Raw genomic sequence first — 21548 nt, forward strand, 5'->3', positions numbered from 1 at the left:
ATGCTCTATCTGAACCATGAAAAAAAAATTGGGTTCAGTAATCCTTTAAATTGCACATAAGCTTCTTTCAGCAACAGTGTAATGGTTGCAGCAGGGGTGTATTGGCTCTCACGTGTTTCTGTATAGGGGGAATTAACTCATTAATACAGTACTAGCTGTACCACGTCATTCCATCACTACTTTCACCTTTTTCTATGACAACAGGTGCAGCAGTTAATTGATGTCCTATTAAATGCCAGCACCGGATCCAATGTCAGCATTCAAGAGGTCGACCAGTCACAGCCTCTCCCACCAGCTTCTTTTCAGCGTTTCCTTCGTGCTCGAAATATCCCTGGGGTGGTTCTCACTGACCATAAAACTTCATTCAGTAACAGGTAAGAGAGTGCTAAATAGTTGTGCATATACATAGGTATACAAGACCCCGACTTTTAGTCCATTCATGCAGCTAGGATGTAAAACGCTACCCTATATGATATCAAACTTGTCATATTTTCTTAAAAATCGTTTTGTAAATCATAGCTTTGTTTTTATATTTCTCCAATTCTATCGCCATTTGGAAACAATTTTGTAGAAAGAAGCATTTATTGGTGGCATAGCCCTTTGGTTTACTGTAACAAACGCACTCTAAATCTGTACAAGGGAATCAACACTAGAAACTGACAATCAAATAAAAGCTGACAATGATTTTATTTTGAAGGGGGAAAAAAATTGAAGATCTCAGACTGAATATTTTTGTAAATAAAAGAATTGTGACCTGGCCAAAATGCTGCAGAGTATTAAATGTATGGGAAACGGCTCTTTAAAATGAAGGTAAACTTTTATGAATGAAATCCCGTTTTTTAAAAATACTATTAAAAACAGGGGCACTTTCATTCATCAAAGTTTACAAAGCAGCCGTTTTGATTAAAAACTTAACTTTTTTTTTTCTTTTCACAGCAAGAGCAGCTTCCCCCACCTGGATTTTCTCTCTTCACATGTCAGCAATGACTAATCCAGCTTCCTCCAATCATGGCTTTCCTGTCCACAGTCATTGCCTTAGGCCATGCTGTGATTGGAGGAAGCCGGATTTGTCATTGATGACGTAAGAGAGGATTTCCAGGAGGGGGAAGCTGCTCTGGCTGTGCAAAGAAGAGAGGTAAGTTTTTAATCAAAACGGCTGCTTTGTAAACTTTGATGAATGAAAGTGCCCCTGTTTTTAATAGTATTTTTAAAAAACAGAATTTCATTCATCAAAGTTTACCTTCACTTTAAAGGGATAAGTCTACTCCTGAATTATTATAGTTTAAAAGATGGCTAATCCCTTTATTATCCAGTCCCCAATTTTGCATAACCAGCACGTTATATTATAATATACTTTTTCTTTCCTATGACATGGAGAGTCCACAATGTCATTCCAATAACTAGTGGGATATTCAACTCCTGGCCAGCAGGAGGAGGCAAAGAGCACTCCAGCAAAGCTGTTAAAGGGACACTGAACCCACATTTTTTCTTGTGTGATTCAGATAGAGCATGACATTTTAAGCAACTTTCTAATTTACTCCTATTATCAAATTTTCTTCATTCTCTTGGTCTCTTTATTTGAAATGCAAGAATGTTAGTTTAGATGCGGGCCCATTTTTGGTGAACAACCTGGGTTGTTCTTGCTGATAGGTGGATAAATTAATCCACCAATAAAAAAGTGCTGTCCAGAGGTCTGAAGCAAAAAAGCCTAGATGCCTTCTTTTTCAAATAAAGATAGCAAGAGAACGAATAAAAAATTATAATAGGAGTAAATTAGAAAGTTGCTTAAAATTGTATGCCTTATCTGAATCATGAAAGGAAAAAATTGGGTTCAGTGTCCCTTTAAGTATCACTTCCCTTACCCATAATACCCAGTCATTCTCTTTGCCTCTGTCAATGGAGGTTGTGCGAAGTTGGTGTCTGAATATTTTAATCCTTTTAGGGGTACTTTTCCCTGCAAGCAAGGATTGGGTTCTAGCTGTGTCCATATCAATCTCGAGTAAGAGTAGTGGTGGCTTTTAGCAGTTAAAAGGCGGTGAGGAAGTCCTTATTTTACTTTTAACACTTTGCTACCCCTTTGTAGAAAGCCAAAGTTGGTTACCTACAGGTCCATGGCAGGGGGTGCCTTACCTGCCACACCTAAGGAGCAGCATCTGTCCTGCAGTTGGATCCAAGGTAAGTGCCTTTGCCTTCTAGGTATGGAAGGACATCAGCACTTAACAGGTTAATCCTCATGTGTATCTATGCTGAGACTTAGTGATTCTTCCTAGTTAAGGATTCATTTTGGAGCTGTGGACAGGGCAGACTTTTGACCTTTTATGTGTTTGACATAAAATAGAGATTTTTATAATGATCTCTAAGATTGCTGCTGAGCAGTTACTTAATCAGGGATTTGTAGCTTCTGTGACTATTTTAACACAATGGAGGACTGGCTCTAAAAGGAAACAGTATTATGTGCACACAGTAATATGTTCCACTTTATTTCCCTGCACGGTCTGTTTGCATACAATTATGGCTTTTATTGTGGTAGGAGCCCTGTATGGATAAGTTTTATTTTCCCTCATTTTAGTGTCTCAGTATTATGAGTTTAATGCTAATTGCTGAGGGACAGGATCGTTTTTTTATGGCGCAGTTAGTCTTCTGACTTAGACATTTTCCTGCGCCCTGCCTTTTTATTAGTTATATGCCGTAGGCTTGTGTTATTGGATCATGTCGTTTTGTTCCTCCACCTAGCTGTTTTGCGATCGCGGTAGTTGCCGTTTTTGCATTCTAGGCTGAACCTGGTTTGAGTTGCTTGAGAGTCCTATTTTTGAAGTACGCAGTTGTTCCACCACTGTGGGCTGGTAACTTTTTTAGTCGTTAGTATTGAGGGATCTCTTTCATAGAGACTGTGTGGTAGGATCTGCAGGCTGCCAATATTGAATACTGTGTGCACACAGTATAATGGCTGTACATTCTTTTATGTTAACTGTGTATTAAGTGTTATACGTTCACTTTCTGTACCTACCGAAGAGACCAGAGTTAAGTCATGTGGGCATGACAAATGCATGGTGTAGCAGCTCAGCTGATATTTGTGGAGTACATTTTATTAAGGGATAAGTGTATGAATAACATGTACTCTCAGTGTAAGGTATTATGTACACTCAGTGTTATGATTGTCTTGTACTCGCAGTGTAATAAATATGTACACACAGTGTATTAGGTTATATACAAACAGTGTAATATGTGTTTTGTTCTCATTATGTATCACAGTTTAATGAGTATTATGTACACACTGTGTATTACGTTATGTACACACATCCACACAGTGTAATGAGTATTATGTATACACAGTGTAATGCGTATTATGTACACACTGTGGAATGAGTATTATGTACACACTGTGGAATGAGTATTATGTACACACTGTGGAATGAGTATTATGTACACACTGTGGAATGAGTATTATGTACACACTGTGGAATGAGTATTATGTACACACTGTGGAATGAGTATTATGTACACACTGTGGAATGAGTATTATGTACACACCGTGGAATGAGTATTATGTACACACCGTGGAATGAGTATTATGTACACACCGTGGAATGAGTATTATGTACACAACGTGGAATGAGTATTATGTACACAACGTGGAATGAGTATTATGTACACAACGTGGAATGAGTATTATGTACACAACGTGGAATGAGTATTATGTACACAACGTGGAATGAGTATTATGTACACAACGTGGAATGAGTATTATGTACACAACGTGGAATGAGTATTATGTACACAACGTGGAATGAGTATTATGTACACAACGTGGAATGAGTATTATGTACACAACGTGGAATGAGTATTATGTACACAACGTGGAATGAGTATTATGTACACAACGTGGAATGAGTATTATGTACACACAGTGGAATGAGTATTATGTATACACAGTGTGCTGCATATACTGTACACACAGTGTAATGAGTATTATGTTGACACAGTGTGATGTCTCACAGTGTGATTGGTTCTGTACACTCAGTGTATTATGTGTTATGCTCTCATTGTGTTCACTCAGTGTAATGAGTATGATGTTCACTCAGTATAATGAGTATTATGTACACACAGTGTACTTAGTATTATGTACTCACTGTGTCATGCGTTTTATGTTAACTCGGTTTAATGAGTTTTATATATACACAGTATAATGAATTTTATGTACTCATGTTATCCTGGAAGGTTTTGTTTCTTGATGCTATTTCTTCCGCTCTCATAGTGTCTGCGCTTTCTGCTCTGCAGTGTGATTTTCCCGTACCTTATTTTTCATGCTGATAAGGCGGTCCTTCGTTCTAAATTGAGGTTTCTCCCAAAGGTGGTGTCGGATCGAAACATTAATCAAGAAATTGTTGTTCCTCCTTTTTGTCCTAATCCTTCTTCTCAAAAGGAATGTCTTTTGCATAACTTGGATGTTGTGCGGGCTCTAAAATTTTACTTACAAGCTACTAAAGATTTTCGGCAATCTTCTGCCCTGTTTGTTGTTTTCTCTGGAAAGCGTAAGGGTCAGAAGGCCACTTCTACTTCTCTGTCTCTCTGGTTGAGAAGTTTGATTTGTTTGGCTTATGCAACTGCTGGACAGCAGCCTCCTGAGAGACTTAGGGCTCATTCCACTAGGGCTGTCTCCTCTTCTTGGACTTTCAAAAATGAAGCTTCTGTGGAACAGATTTTCAAGGCGGTAACATGGTCCTCTCTGCATACTTTTCCCAAATTCTACAAATTTGATACTTTTGCCTTGGCCGAGGTTTCTTTTGGGAGAAAGGTTCTTTAAGCGGTGGTGCCTTGTGTTTAGATCCTCCTGCCTTTTTCTCCCTCCCTGTTCATTCCGTGTCCTCTAGCTTGGGTATTAGGTTCCCACTAGTAATTGGAATGACGTTGTGGACTCTCCATGTTATAGGAAAGAAAACAAAATTTATGCTTACCTGATAAATTTCTTTCTTTCCGGACATGGAGAGTCCACGACCCCGCCCTCTTTTTAATTATAATTCGGCAGGTTTTTTTTAGTAAACCGCAGGCACCTTTTCACCCTTGTGTTTCTTTTTTCCATTTTCCTTCGGCTGAATAACTGGGGATTATGGGTAAGGGAAGTTACACTTAACAGCTTTGCTGGGGTGCTTTTTGCCTCCTGCTGGCTAGGAGTTGAATATCCCACTAGTAATTGGAATGACGTTGTGGACTCTCCATGTCCGGAAAGAAAGAAATGTATCAGGTAAGCATACATTTTGTTTTTCCTCTGATTAGCTTGTGTCTAAGCCTGTGTAGACTGTCCCCTTATTTCAGTTCTTTTCTGACAGACGTGCATTTTAGCCAATCGGTGCTGACCTATAAATAACTCCACAGGAGTGAGCACAATGTTGATCTATCTGGAACACATGAACTAGCGCTGCCTAGCTGTGAAAAACTCTGAAAATGCACTGAGATAAGAGGTAGCCTTCAAGGGCCTACAAATTATCATATGAGCCTCCCTAGGTTTAGCTTTAAACAAAGAATAAAGCAAATGTGTAAATTGGAAAGTTGTTTAAAATGGCATGCCCTATCTGAATCATGCAAGTTTTAGTTTTGACTAGACGGTCCCTTTAAAATAGCTGGATTTGGGATTAACCTGCATGAAGAGCATTTTAAGCTGTATGTATGTATGTGTGTATGTGTTCGCATACATATCCTTCGCTGGCCAATTATTGTTTAAGATTGTGTTTACTATTTGTATAGATCAGCTAGGTTTTTTGGTACACAGGATAGCCATTGTATAAATTTCATTGTTAACCTCTCTTATCCTTTTGGCACTCCTCTTTGTGTAAGGAGCCTTGCTCTGCTGTGCCCATCCTAAAGCTGCCATCATGTATCTGTCAGGTACTATCAAAGTGTGTATGACACATCTGAGAATCTTATGATAAAATACCCTGAGATGTCCGAAGAAGAAGCTCTGGAGTATATCACTGACACAGCACGGGTAAGTGTCGAGGGACAATATTCTAGGGGGAGAAATGTGTGGCGGATTGCGCTCCAGTATATAAATGGGGGGGGCGTGCACCTGAAGAACAGCGATATTAATGCACATACTTTTTAACCTTTCTGACCTTCCTTGTTTTTCAGTCCCTTGCAGATGTAGCTACTGTACTTGCCACTGCCCTATACAAACAAGCGGGAGGAAATGAGACATTGGAGATCAAGGCTGACCCTAAAACCGTAAACTACTTTTTTTGCGCAGTATATCGTTTAATAGTAGCAATATATTTTTACTGTTAGATAATGTAAAGTGTCGGTTTGCAGGTTACCCGCATGCTCTATGGGTTTTTGTTGAACACCAACAACAGCTGGTTCCAATCACTCATTAAAGCTGACTGGAGAAAAAGTCTAGGTAAGTGGCTCATACTATAGCATATAACAAAAAGGAGTGCCAACCATTCTGTATTTAATCTGTTGTGCTGCAGGAGTGACCCCCATTTCTCCTGTTAAGTGTAGTCAGTCCACGGGTCATCCATTACTTATGGGATTATAACTCCTCCCTAACAGGAAGTGCAAGAGGATCACCCAAGCAGAGCTGCTATATAGCTCCTCCCCTCTACGTCATATCCAGTCATTCTCTTGCACCTAACCAATAGATAGGATGTGTGAGAGGACAGTGGTTATTAAAACTTAGTTTTTATTTCTTCAATCAAAAGTTTGTTATTTTAAACGGCACCGGAGTGTGTTGTTTTTTCTCAGGCAGCATTAGAAGAAGAATCTACCTGAGTTTGTGTATGATCTTAGCGGACGTAACTAAGATCCATTTGCTGTTCTCGGCCATTCTGAGGAGCGAGGTAACTTCAGAACAGGGGACAGCGGGCAGGGTTCACCTGCAAAGAGGTATGTTGCAGTATATTATTTTCTAAGGAATGGAATTGACTGAGAAAATACTGCTAATACCGATAAAATGTAAGTACAGCCTTAAATGCAGTAGTAGCAACTGGTATCAGGCTGTTATGTATGTATGTTGGCACTGAAGTATTTCTGGGGAATGGCATTTCACTAAGAAAATACTGTATACATATAACTTATAGCCTTTCTGCAGTGATAGCAACAGGCTTTTATTATCATTTCATATATTTATATTTAAAACGTTTACTGGCAGGTTAATCGTTTTTCTCTCTGAGGTACTTGGTGAAAAATATATGGGCATTATTTTCCACTTGGCTGTCGTTTATTTTGAATAAATTTAAGCTTGAGAACCTCCGTGTACTATTAGGGGAGGTATTAGCGGCTCTGAATGATTGTAACACGGTTGCAATCCCAGAGAAATTATGTAGGCTGGATAGATACTATGCGGTACCGGCGTGTACTGACGTCTTTCCTATACCTAAGAGGCTTACAGAGATTATTAACAAGGAGTGGGATAGGCCCGGTGTACCCTTTCCCCCCCCTCCTATATTTAGAAAAATGTTTCCAATAGATGCCACCACACGGGACTTATGGCAGACGGTCCCTAAGGTGGAGGGAGCAGTCTCTACTCTGGCTAAGCGTACCACTATCCCGGTGGAGGATAGCTGTGCTTTTTCAGATCCAATGGATAAAAAGTTAGAGGGTTACCTTAAGAAAATGTTTACTCAACAAGGTTTTATATTACAACCCCTCGCATGCATTGCGCCTGTCACGGCTGCGGCGGCATTCTGGTTTGAGTCTCTGGAAGAGACCCTTGAGACAGCTCCATTGGATGAGATTATAAACAAGCTTAAAACCCTTAAGCTAGCTAATTCATTTATTTCTGATGCCGTAGTGCATCTAACTAAGCTTACGGCTAAGAATTCCGGATTCGCCATTCAGGCGCGCAGAGCGCTGTGGCTAAAATCCTGGTCAGCTGATGTGACTTCTAAATCTAAATTGCTTAACATACCTTTAAAAGGGCAGACATTATTCGGGCCCGGTTTGAAGGAAATTATCGCTGACATTACTGGAGGTAAGGGCCATGCCCTGCCTCAAGACAGAGCCAAACCAAGGGCTAGACAGTCTAATTTTCGTGCCTTTTGTAACTTCAAGGCAGGAGCAGCATCAACTTCCTCCGCTCCAAAACAGGAAGGATCTGTTGCTCGCTACAGACAGGGCTGGAAACCTAACCAGACCTGGAACAAGGGCAAGCAGGCCAGAAAACCTGCTGCTGCCCCTAAGACAGCATGAAGTGAGGGCCCCCAATCCGGAAACGGATCTAGTAGGGGGCAGACTTTCTCTCTTCGCCCAGGCTTGGGCAAGAGATGTCCAGGATCCCTGGGCGTTAGAGATCATATCTCAGGGATATCTTCTGGACTTCAAAGCTTCTCCTCCAAAAGGGAGATTTCATCTTTCAAGGTTGTCAACAAACCAGATAAAGAAAGAGGCGTTTCTACGCTGTGTACAAGATCTTTTACTAATGGGAGTGATCCACCCGGTTCCGCGGTCGGAGCACGGACAAGGGTTTTACTCAAATCTGTTTGTGGTTCCCAAGAAAGAAGGAACCTTCAGACCAATCTTGGATTTAAAAATCCTAAACAAATTCCTAAGAGTTCCATCGTTCAAAATGGAAACTATTCGGACAATCTTACCCATGATCCAAAAGGGTCAGTACATGACCACAGTGGATTTAAAGGATGCCTACCTTCACATACCGATTCACAAAGATCATTACCGGTACCTAAGGTTTGCCTTCCTAGACAGGCATTACCAGTTTGTAGCTCTTCCCTTCGGGTTAGCTACTGCTCCAAGAATCTTTACAAAGGTTCTGGGTTCTCTTCTGGCGGTACTAAGACCGCAAGGAATATCGGTAGCTCCGTACCTAGACGACATTCTGATACAAGCGTCAAGTTTCCAAACTGCCAAGTCTCATGCAGAGTTTGTACTGGCATTTCTAAGGTCACATGGGTGGAAAGTGAACGAAGAAAAGAGTTCTCTATTGCCACTCACAAGAGTTCCCTTCTTAGGGACTCTTATAGATTCTGTAGAAATGAAAATTTACCTGACAGAAGACAGGTTAACAAAACTTCTAAATGCTTGCCGTGTCCTTCATTCCATTCCACACCCGTCAGTGGCTCAATGTATGGAGGTAATAGGCTTAATGGTAGCGGCAATGGACATAGTACCCTTTGCACGCCTGCATCTCAGACCACTGCAATTGTGCATGCTAAGTCAGTGGAATGGGGATTACTCAGATTTGTCCCCTATGCTGAATCTGGATCAAGAGACCAGAGATTCTCTTCTATGGTGGCTCTATCGTCCACATCTGTCCAAGGGGATGCCCTTCAACAGGCCAGATTGGACGATTGTAACAACAGACGCCAGCCTGATAGGTTGGGGCGCTGTCTGGAATTCCCTGAAGACTCAGGGATTATGGACTCAGGAGGAGAGTCTCCTTCCCATAAATATTCTGGAATTAAGAGCAGTTTTCAATGCCCTTCTGGCTTGGCCTCAGTTAGCAACTCTGAGGTTCATCAGGTTTCAGTCGGACAACATCACGACTGTGGCTTACATCAACCATCAGGGAGGGACAAGGAGTTCCCTAGCGATGATGGAAGTCTCAAAGATAATTCACTGGGCAGAGTCTCACTCTTGCCACCTATCAGCGATCCACATCCCAGGCGTGGAGAACTGGGAAGCGGATTTTCTAAGTCGCCAGACTTTTCATCCGGGGGAGTGGGAACTTCATCCGGAGATCTTTGCCCAAATACTTCGGCGTTGGGGCAAACCAGATCTGGATCTCATGGCGTCTCGCCAGAACGCCAAACTTCCTTGTTACGGATCCAGATCCAGAGACCCGGGAGCGATTCTGATAGATGCTCTGACAGCACCTTGGGTCTTCAACATGGCTTATGTGTTTCCACCCTTCCCGATGCTTCCTCGATTGATTGCCAGGATCAAACAGGAGAGAGCATCGGTGATTCTAATAGCGCCTGCGTGGCCACGCAGGACCTGGTATGCAGACCTAGTGGACATGTCGTCCTGTCCACCATGGTCTCTACCTCTGAGACAGGACCTTCTGGTGTAGGGTCCTTTCAAACATCCAAATCTAATTTCTCTGAGGCTGACTGCATGGAGATTGAACGCTTGATTCTATCAAAGCGTGGATTCTCGGAGTCAGTGATTGATACCTTAATACAGGCTAGGAAGCCTGTTACCAGGAAAATTTACCATAAAATATGGCGCAAATACTTGCATTGGTGCGAATCCAAGAGTTACTCATGGAGTAAGGTTAGGATTCCTAGGATATTGTCTTTTCTACAAGAAGGTTTAGAAAAGGGTTTATCCGCTAGTTCGTTAAAGGGACAGATCTCAGCTTTGTCCATCCTTTTACACAAACGTCTGTCAGAAGTTCCAGACGTTCAGGCTTTTTGTCAGGCTTTGGCCAGGATTAAGCCTGTATTTAAAACTGTTGCTCCGCCATGGAGCTTAAACTTAGTTCTTAACGTTTTACAGGGTGTTCCGTTTGAACCCCTTCATTCCATTGATATCAAACTGTTATCTTGGAAAGTTCTGTTTTTAATGGCTATTTCCTCGGCTCGAAGAGTCTCTGAGTTATCGGCCTTACATTGTGATTCTCCTTATCTGATTTTTCATTCAGACAAGGTAGTTCTGCGTACTAAACCTGGGTTCTTACCTAAGGTAGTCACTAACAGGAATATCAATCAAGAGATTGTTGTTCCTTCATTGTGTCCTAATCCTTCCTCAAAGAAGGAACGACTTCTGCACAATTTGGACGTTGTCCGTGCCCTGAAATTTTATTTGCAGGCAACTAAAGATTTTCGACAAACTTCTTCCCTGTTTGTCGTTTATTCTGGACAGAGGAGAGGTCAAAAGGCTTCGGCTACCTCTCTCTCCTTCTGGCTTCGTAGTATAATACGTTTAGCCTATGAGACTGCTGGACAGCAGCCTCCTGAAAGAATTACAGCTCATTCTACCAGAGCTGTGGCTTCCACTTGGGCCTTTAAAAATGAGGCCTCTGTTGAACAGATTTGCAAGGCTGCGACTTGGTCTTCACTTCACACTTTTTCCAAATTTTACAAATTTGACACTTTTGCTTCTTCGGAGGCTGTTTTTGGGAGAAAGGTTCTTCAGGCAGTGGTTCCTTCCGTATAAAGATCCTGCCTGTCCCTCCCGTCATCCGTGTACTTTTAGCTTTGGTATTGGTATCCCATAAGTAATGGATGACCCGTGGACTGACTACACTTAACAGGAGAAAACAAAATTTATGCTTTTGTGATAAATTCCTTTCTCCTGTAGTGTAGTCAGTCCACGGCCCGCCCTGTTTTTTATGGCAGGTCTAAATTTTAAATTATACTCCAGTCACCACTGCACCCTATAGTTTCTCCTTTCTCGTTTGGTTTTCGGTCGAATGACTGGATATGACGTAGAGGGGAGGAGCTATATAGCAGCTCTGCTTGGGTGATCCTCTTGCACTTCCTGTTAGGGAGGAGTTATAATCCCATAAGTAATGGATGACCCGTGGACTGACTACACTACAGGAGAAAGGAATTTATCAGGTAAGCATAAATTTTGTTTTCTTATTTTGCAGATACTTAAAGGTGCTTCAATTTAACCCTACAGTTAGGGAGCAACAATAACTGTGTTTACCCCTGAAAGCCTTGCAGCTCTCAAATAGGACTTTACCTGTGTGCTTGTTTAACCACTTTGCAGAGCTTAAAGTAATCTAGGATCAGTGGTGCAAATTTAGAGGGATATGAAACAGTGCTATAACATAAGTATATGGCAGCTTTGCTGGTTAAGAATATGCTTTATTCTCACAAAAAGTTCAAACTATTATTTTGCAAAATGGCATGGAGAGTAAAAGATAATAACAATCACGTTGTGTCCACCGTGGCATCTAACAAGTTTCGTTAACACGCTGTAATCATAGACATTGCCACTGTGATTTTCATTGATTGATATAGATAGGAACTTGCTTCTGACCCTCCTTCTTAAAGTGCAAATTACAATCTATATCCTGTATATACTTAAGCAAATAACTGTTACAAGCGGTTAGTAGGAATACCGTAAAAGTCATCAATATAAGATTTCATAAAAATAGAGAGATAAACTCTGCTTACAAGCAAAAATGTTTATAAAAGCATTTGCAGAATAATAAATATATTGTGATTAGAAGGGTCAACTTAGTAGCAAGGATAGTGTTACAAAAACATTTGCAAAATAAGTATAAATAAATCGTATATATTTATATGTACTGTGCTAATGAATGTAATTAACATCATACGTTAATAACATATCTCCAAAAGGGATCTATAAGTACACATCACTTTGATACAACATAATCACTAAAGAAATTCAGAATGTCATATCGGGAATTGAATCATTAGTGATCCTTGTCTGGACCTTATGGATCCAAAACACGTCCTTTTCTCTAGAAGGCGAATCTCACCTACACAATTTGGTAGGAAGATCTGTTCAATAGCTGTCCATTTAAAGTAGAATATTTGTATTGTGCACAGCAGCTAAAGCAGAACAGTCATCATCCCACCGAATGTCTCCTAAATGTTCTCTCTCCCTGGTCCTGAGTTGCCTAGTGGTCATACCAATATATTGCATCCTGCAGTGCAAATAGGAAATCATGTAAATCACAAAAGTGGTCGAGCAATTAATACAGCTGGAATGTTCAAAAACCCAATTAGTGACATAAGATTGAAAATGATTACCTTGTGGAAGGAAATCGCACGCTTTACATCTAGGGTCCCCACACCGGTAAGTGCCCTTAATGTTCAATGAAGAGCTGTCTGAACTTAAAGGCCTGAACATACTAGGGGCCAAAATGTTAAAAATAGAACACCTTTTTTTTGTATGCAAACCTGCTACCACCCTATACCTAGTCTTTCAGATCATCTGCATAAAGGGTGGGAAGATAATTCTGAATTATTTTGCCGATCTCATCATATTGGTTGCTATAGTTGTTAACAGAAGTAATTTTCTTTGCTTGTTTGATGTTTTGTGTTCTTGTGGCTCTCTTTAGATTATTAATCAATAGCTCATCTCTAGTGATACTGCCTACCACATTCATTGCTCTTTGAAAAGCATGTGCACCATAGCCTCTATCGTGCAATCTCTTAGATAATTGCATTTTCTCTGTGGTATGCAGAAACAGTGCTCCTTTAGTAAAAAAAAAAAGTGTTAAATCAAAGTAAACCTAAAAAGCATAACAAACTTACTTGTTTCCTTGCAAAATGAGCACTTAGAAGTTATCAGTTTAGCTACTGCCTGCAGCTAGATAAGAGAGCAGACATGCTGACAACTTAAGTTGCATTCTGCCTCTTCTGAGCATGGATAAAACTGACTTCCTGTTTAGCTCATGTTGCTCTAGTAGATTTGTGGGGCTGTGATAGGAAGTAGTGGACAATGAACAAATAAAGTTAAAAAATAAATAAAAGTTAAAATCCTTTTAATTTGATGAGTAATACATATTGCAATGATTTCTATTAAGTATAAGCCACTGCTTACTGCTTTTTTTTACAACAATTAAACGCTGTTTAATATCCCTTTAATGTCATTTTTATATTATAATTTTCCTCTAAAAGTATCTGCAAAGGATAATTATTTGTTTAAAGACTGGAAAAAAAGAACTTTCATTTTGTTTTGTTCACTGTATTTAAAGATATTTTTCCAAGTAATTAATTATAATTTAGAACTCCAAAAAATAGAAAGTGGTTTCTTGTCACTCACAATGTGTGTCTGCTTTCATTCTCTTCTGTAGAGGATAAACAATTTTCATATTACGTGACTGCCACTTTATTTGGTAATAAAGCATCGCCAAACTCCCCCACTCAAATTGTGCTGTCTGTTTTGGCAAACCTTACTGGAACTATGGTCAACTTTACACAAGAGCAGTGTCAAAATCCAGACAAGGCAACGGACGCCCAAAAAGAGGTTAGTGAAAAATCTTCGTCTTGTCACTATTTATCCGAAACATAGACTTCACTTTGAAATACCAATATTGACTCCAGGCATATCTTTCTTATGGGGCAGATGCTAGATCAGTTATGCCAGGCATATTATCATCATGTTGTGTAGTAATCCTCGATCACTGAGCTGTCATGACACAATATCCGTAAACTGTAATTGTGTAACTTTTGCACGTATGTTATTGAAAATTTGCTTGAAGGTGGAGATTGTATGTAAAGTTTGAAGTGGTATTGCATGTGTGCTTAATGGGACATGAAACACACAAATTTTTCCTTTCATGAAGCATGCAAACAACTTTCCAATTGACTTCTATTATCTAATTTGCTTAATTCTCTTGATTACCTTTGTTGCAAAGCATATTTAAATAGGCTCAGTAGCTGCTGATTGGTGCTGCCCCCCACATAATTGTGTCTCCCTCTTGATCTATCACAATATGGTATGGCTTCTTATTGACTGTTTTTATTGTGTTGTTTTTGTGCATGTGTAGCTTCTAGATGACAGGCATGCTGCACACACTCCCAATACTCGGTATGCACAGCAGGCAGTGTGGCTTCTCATTGGCTGTGTATTGTGCACGTGTAGCTTCTAGATGGCAGGCATGCTGCACACACTCCCAATACAGGTGGTCCTCGTTTTACAACGGTTCAATTTACACCGTTTCAGAATAACAACCTTTTTTTCCAGTCATGTGACTGCTATTGAAAAGCATTGAGAAGCAGTGCATTTATTAAAATAGCCAGTAGGTGGAGCTGTCCGCTTGTGTTGCAGCAAAGCCAAGCAAGCTGAAATTAATCAGTTTAACCAGACCTGAGCTATCGAGCAGATTTCAAAGGAACAAGATCTTTCTGTCTATAAATCCGTCCAGATTGGAATGCATAGAAAGAACTGTTTGCAGAAAACTGCAAGTGATGTCTGTGTTGTGTAATTATTTTATTAGGTTTATAATGCTGTTTAGCAAATGTTTTTGTTCATTTAACTTAGTTTAATTATATATTCTGTGTTGTGTGATTATATTATTAGGTTTATAATGCTGTTTAGCATTTAAAGTCTTCATTTCAAAGCTTTAAAAATAATGTATTAGGTGTTACTTATGACAATTTTGTGAGGGGCCTGGAACCCAACTCCCTCACTTCCCCTTGACTTACATTATAAATTGGGTTTCAATTTACAATGGTTTCGATTTACAACCATTCCTTCTGGAACCTAACCCCGGCGTAAACTGAGGCTACCTGTACTCGGTATGCACAGCAGGCAGTGTGGCTTCTCATTGGCTGTGTATTGTGCATGGTATGTTTACATGCTTTATGTGTAGCTTCTAGATGACAGGCATGCTGCACAAACTCCCAATACTCGGTATGCACAGCAGGCAGTGTGGCTTCTCATTGGCTGTGTATTGTGCATGGTATGTTTACATGCTTTATGTGTAGCTTCTAGATAACAGGCATGCTGCACAAACTCCCAATACTCGGTATGCACAGCAGGCAGTGTGACTTCTCATTGGCTGTAATGACAACTGATAAAAAAAAAGGGGTGGACAGGGGACTTTGCAGAACATAATATGAAAACTAAAAATTCATTAGCTTCAAATGTTTATCATTTTTACAACCAGGAAGCAATTACAGGCACACTTCCTATTTATAGAGTAACCTTTTTAATGTTTGCTGTCCATTAAATGAATTTGTATTCCTCTTCAGCTACTTGTTTATTCCTAAGACTTCTCTTTTTCCTTTTTTTTTTATTTAGCTATATGATTACTTCTGGGTTCAGGGCCCTTTAGACAGTAACACCACAACCAGGGTCCCATTCTGTGTGAGAAGCACAGTCCGCAGCCACCTTGCTGAGTCCCCTGCCTCTGAACTGGAAGACTGGGCTTCTACAGAATACTCTACCTGGACTGAGAGCCGCTGGAAGCAGACAAAAGCACGCATATTCCTGCTACCCAGTCACCAATTAGAAGTGAGTAGCAGAGGTTGATGACATTCATTGGTTACTTTTTTTTTATTAAAGGGACATGAAACCCAAATGTTTGGTTCGGCACCTGATTATTGGCTAAATGTAGCCACCAATCGGCAAGCGCTACCCAGGTGCTGAACCCAAAATGGGCCAGCTCCTAAGCTTACCTTCCTGCTATTTTCAAATAAAGATACCAAGAGAAAAACATTTTTGTTAATAGGAGTAAATTAGAACATTGCTTAAAATTGCTGCTCTATTTGATTCATGAAAGAAAACATTTAAGTTTAACATCCCTTTAATGGTTTATAAGATCAAAGTAATCACAAGACTCATGTGTAGCTTTGCTGCGTGCCTAGAGTATAAAGAAACGGGACATTTGCTTTGAGCCAGAGAGGAATTGCACGAGATGTATATTTCACATACTTTCTTTGCATTTCTAGGCACAGTGAGATAATTACTTACCCATGCTTTAATGAGATGCAGGCATTTAATATTGGCAAACCCGCATTTACCAGCAGTTTCTATCTTGCTATTTTATTATGCCTCAGCGCTTGATAAATCCAGGGAGCCACCAATTTACCTCAGTCTCCTTATTTATTAGAATTATCTTACATATATCAATGTATACAAATCCCTTATTTGTCTCCTACATATGTGTTAATGGCTAAATTTAATGTACATTTTAAATTTCTTAACCCCTGTTGTGTGATGGTAACGGGACATTACAGCTATTTTTATATGCATAGTATATATCAGCAATTAAGCACTTTGTTACAAAAGATCTGCATGCAGAATATTATCTTTTGTACTGTGCCTGGTTAGGTAAAAATATATCTGCGCTGATCAAGCAATCACTGTGTAGCATATTGCAGGATTAGGGTTCTGAAATCTGAAGGTTTTAGGAAGACCACTATTTTTATTGTTAAATTACTGTAAAACCAGTTAAGATAAATAATGAACAAACATAACAAACACTTTTTTTTTTACTACTTAGTTTTACATTTTGTGTTTAATAATAGAAGTAAAAAAGGAAATGCTCTGATGTGTTAAATCATTTTATTATTGCACTGTTGCTTTCATATAACTAAACACATAGTTAAAGGCAGCAATGCACTACTGAGCCAATGACCAGAGGTATGTGTGTAGCCACCCATCACCAGCTAGCTCCCAGGAGTGCATTGCTACCCCTGAGCCTACCTAGATATGTTTTGCAACAAAAGAGATTGAAACCAATTTGATATTAGAAGTAATTTGAAAAGTCCCTTACAATTGCATGTTATGACTGGACTGTAAAAGTTTAATTTTGATATTCACATCCCTTTAAGACTGGTTGTAGAACTTCCTCTTGTGGGTTTATGGAATAAAACAAGAACTTGTTCAATCATTGTTACTTTGTGTAATGCAATCCTCATTTCTCCCTAGGTGATGACATTGCTTGTCGGCATTACTGTCCTCCTGGTTTCTCTGGTTGCCACATTCTTTATTAATGCCAAGGCCGACATCCTTTTCTCTAGCGCTCAAGATGGTGAAGTTGCCTATTAAGGTTTTTGGCTTTGCATATTTGTGGTGAGCCAAAAATTGCTACTTGCATTAAACTGTGTCTGATGAAAATGCCACACTGGATGGACTTTTATACTAATGGAGTAAACCGTGTTTACATATGCGTGAGGGAATATTCTCCGTGTTCTGAAAACGAACATTCAACTCTGTAAGGACGCCAAAGCATAAGGTCTCCCCGTCCAGCACCTTTTGGATAAAAAAAAAATGTCCTTTTAAGTGGACCTATTAAGGGGTTTTGTTTTATTTTGCAAACCAAGAACCATACCTCCAGTATCATACCATCCATATTTATTCACACATTCTGCTTCATTCTTTTTTGAATGGTGATTCTTTTTTTTTTTTTTCCCCCACGTTGGACAAATATTTGTAGTGGAAAATAAAATGTAAGATACTTTCCTGCTTCTTAAATTACCGTCTTTGGGCGTAAGCCGCAGAATTAACAAATATATGAAGATATCGCAAATTCCATAAAAAAAAAATTTGAGCTTTATTTTTAAAATATTTTACTTGAAGTGAATTATATATAATGGGGCATAACGAATGTTTAATTTAAATGCAAAATCTGTTTGATATAAAAATGTCATTTTCCCTTGCAACCTCAAGAACTATGGATCTATTCTGCTGCTATTTGCAGTAAACTACTACCGCCTTGTGTCATGTTACTTCTACCGTCCCCTTATCTGTATTTTTGCACTATTTTGCTGTGGTTTTTTTTTCTAATTGTGCTAACTTTGTACACCTAAAAAAATTCACATGTAAAACAGGCCACACATTGCTTTCATTTTCTCAAATATTTATTTTTTTGTGTGTAAACATGAAACATTAAAATCATTCCATGACAAACAAGGGTGTAATTACGTTACCTGTTATTGAATATGCAATGTCATGACCTTACAGGTCAAGTGCATCAAAGGAGTTTCAATTTCCCAGACTCATATTGTATGCTTAAAGAAACATTAAAAATAGTAGTATTGCATAATCATCTAACGAATTATAAAAATGCAATGTAATGGCACTTTCAAATGAGCAGTAGATTTTTTTCAGAAATGTTTCAAAGTTAGGTAAATTTTCCTGTATCATGTGACAGCCATCAGCCAATTACAGAATTTACATGCATATATACTGTGATTGCTTGCACATGCTCAGTAGGTGCCTCCAAAATGTGTGCAAATAAAAAGATTGAGCACATTTTGATAATGGAAGTGAATTGGATTTTTTTTTAATTGCTTGCTGTATCTGAATCATAAAAGTTTAATTTTGACTTTAGTGTTCTTTTCAAGCAGCACTGTACTCAAAAATGTTCTGTATTGCATATAAATGAGCAGCATTTACACACATCAAAATATTTTTTTACCTGAAAAAAATGTTAAAGGGAAACTCAAGTCAAAATTAAACTTTCATGATTCAAATACAGCATGCCATTATAATCAACTCTTGAATTTACTTCCATTAACAAAATGTGCACATTTTGTTAATATTTACACTTTGTTTTTCAGTCACCAGCTCCTACTGAGCATGTGCAAGAATTCACAGAATATACATATATGCATTTGTGATTGGCTGATGGCTGTCACATGATACAGGAGGAGTGGAAATAGACATAACTTTGAAACTTGTTGCAAAAAAATCTACTACTCCTTTTTAGTTCAGATAAATTGCAATTGCATTGTCTTTTTATCATGCATTTGTTGATTATGCAAATCTACTGTATTTACTGGTCCTTTAAGTAAAATCTGTTTATTTGTAAATTAAAACTAATGTACTGCAGTATTAGCTTTGCACGAAATACTAAACCTCATTGGCTGATAAGAACAACTGACACATTTTTAATGGTGGAGGGGATGCGCCTCTACAAGTATGACGTGAAAATGTTGGGTTTATTTAACCCTTTCGTGACAGGGTTAAAGTGCCTACATCGGAACAACTGTTCCGATGTAGACAAATTGAAACTACGCGATCGTGCATACGATCGCGAGATTTCAATTATTGGATCGCATCTGGGGGGCGTCCCTACAATCCTAGGAACGCCCTCCAGACCGCGATTAAATCCCTGAAGCACAGAAGGCTTCAGGACAGCCGTTAGTTATGACGTTCCATTCCGTCATAACGGCTTTAAAGCCCAGTCTAATTATGACGGAATGGAACGGCATAACGGCTTTAAAAGGTTAATACAGTAACTTTGTTTTTGAAAAATTATAAAATCATTAAGAGATGCCCTCTCTTAGCTTATGTAAACAAAAACATTAAACACAATTTTTTAAGTACATTATGGTACATTTTTTTCAAGTTGAAAGGTTATCAACATATTATTTTTGTTTAATTATTTTATTACCAACTTTTCGGCTATAGCAGAATCTTTGTTAGAAAATATTTCTCTTATTTTAGCTTATCTCTTCATCCGCCAGTCCACATTGTGTGATTTGTGCATTTCTGAGCTTCTGCACTTGTTCAGGCTACTTACACTTTTTAAAAATTCCAGGAAGTGCTGGGACTAATCTTTGTAACTTTAAAAATAGCTGGACCTGTGGTATATAACGGTACCAGAAGAATGCAGGTATATATTGTATACTACTGCACAAATTAATCTTTAAAAAAGAAATTAGATTGAAAAACGGTTGTTTCTCTATGATTTTCACCATATTTTTCCTTCTTGATTTTGACAATTTTTAAAATGATGTCTTATAGCTGAATTTTATTTTGATGTGACATATCCTGGATTTACCTGGAAACGTTACTTTTTTGCAATTGGGGGGGGGTGGAATGAATGCTCACACTAAACTATTTTTTTAACTGTGCAATGATAATGTTTGTGTGTATATATAGATATAAATACCTTGGTCCAAGCTTTGTGTTGTGTGGTTTATTAAGTGTTCTGAGATAAATACTCCTGCTGCTTTCTTCTGATAATTGGCAGAACTCACCTCTGTACAATTTTATTCCTTCTCCAACTGCTGACCCAGGCTGCTCCTGTGGAGAGCTACATGACAGATGGTGAATAACTGGAAAGAAATTCAGGTTGGGACAATCACTTTGATGGGAAAATTTGGAGCAACATCTTGCTTCAACAAATATTTGTATGGCTCTTAAAGAACAAAACAAAAAAATAGCTGATCAATTATATGTGATGTAGACAAGACTATGTTCATTGGTATATGTGGCTAATTCTTAGAAGTACTGTAGATATTTTGAAGCATTTCCGCTAAAGAAAATTGTTTAAGTTGTTAAAGGGATGCTAAACCCACATTTTTTTATTTCGTTATTTGGAAAGAGCATGCAATTTTAAGCAACTTTCTAATTTACTCCCATTATTTGAAAAAGCATGAATGAAAGCTTTGGGGCTGCCCTATTTTTGGTTCTGAACCCTGCACAACGCTTACTGGTTGGTGGCTACATTTAGTCATCCAATCAACAAGCACAACCCAGGTTCTGAACAAAAATGGGCCGTCTCCAAAGCTTTCATTCCTACTTTATCAAATAAAGATACCATGAGAACGAAGTAAAATTGATAATAGGAGTAAATTAGAAAGTTGCTTAAAATTGTATGCTCTATCCAAATCATGAAAGAAAATAATTTGGGTTTAGTATCTCTTTAATACCAAAGTGGATGCACATAGGTGACTGGACCAAATAGAACAAATATTTTTGCGCTATGCGACAATGAGCTTATTTTTTTTTTTTCTTCACAAAAATGCCAAATGCATATGTTGTGCAATTGTATAAAACACATAAACATTTCAGGAGACTAAAAACTCATATTTTAGCGAGCAAACTTTATTACCTTCTATTTTAAGGTATGGCACAATCCAAAGTGTGTGTGTGTGTGTTTTTTTGTTTAATTTTATAGGACTGTTTTTCAGGTGTAGGTAATAGAGGCTCTAAAGGGAATAGGATTTAAGTAAAGAACACACTCTTGTGTTGAAGATGATGCAACTTAAGGTAATACCTTAGCTGCCGTTGCTGCCTGGTAATGAAAAACAAGACAACCGGCACCCATGGGAGACAAGATCATGCAATCTAGCAGAGAAGTGGCAGGGTGCCCGATTCTGCTGTTGTGGGCAAGGCCAGATTTGCTACATAGAGACACTTTCCACTTGGTA

At 38.8% G+C, this 21548-nt stretch overlaps 1 protein-coding gene across 2 annotated transcripts in view; it reads left to right on the plus strand.

Moving 5' to 3' along the window:
* NCSTN (nicastrin) overlaps positions 1-20294 on the plus strand; it is a 55979-nt gene extending 35685 nt beyond the window's left edge. For both annotated transcript variants that reach the window (XM_053705144.1, XM_053705146.1), the window contains exons 11-17: positions 205-374; positions 5884-5983; positions 6127-6219; positions 6304-6391; positions 13730-13902; positions 15682-15894; positions 17314-20294. In XM_053705144.1, coding sequence (XP_053561119.1) covers positions 205-374; positions 5884-5983; positions 6127-6219; positions 6304-6391; positions 13730-13902; positions 15682-15894; positions 17314-17433 — 957 coding nt within the window. In that variant the 3' untranslated portion in view covers positions 17434-20294. The remainder of the gene's footprint in view (positions 1-204; positions 375-5883; positions 5984-6126; positions 6220-6303; positions 6392-13729; positions 13903-15681; positions 15895-17313) is intronic.
* Positions 20295-21548: the final 1254 nt, after the last annotated feature.

This window comes from Bombina bombina, chromosome 1 (genome assembly GCF_027579735.1).
Source record: "Bombina bombina isolate aBomBom1 chromosome 1, aBomBom1.pri, whole genome shotgun sequence".
In the NCBI taxonomy this organism is placed as follows: Eukaryota; Metazoa; Chordata; class Amphibia; order Anura; family Bombinatoridae; genus Bombina; species Bombina bombina.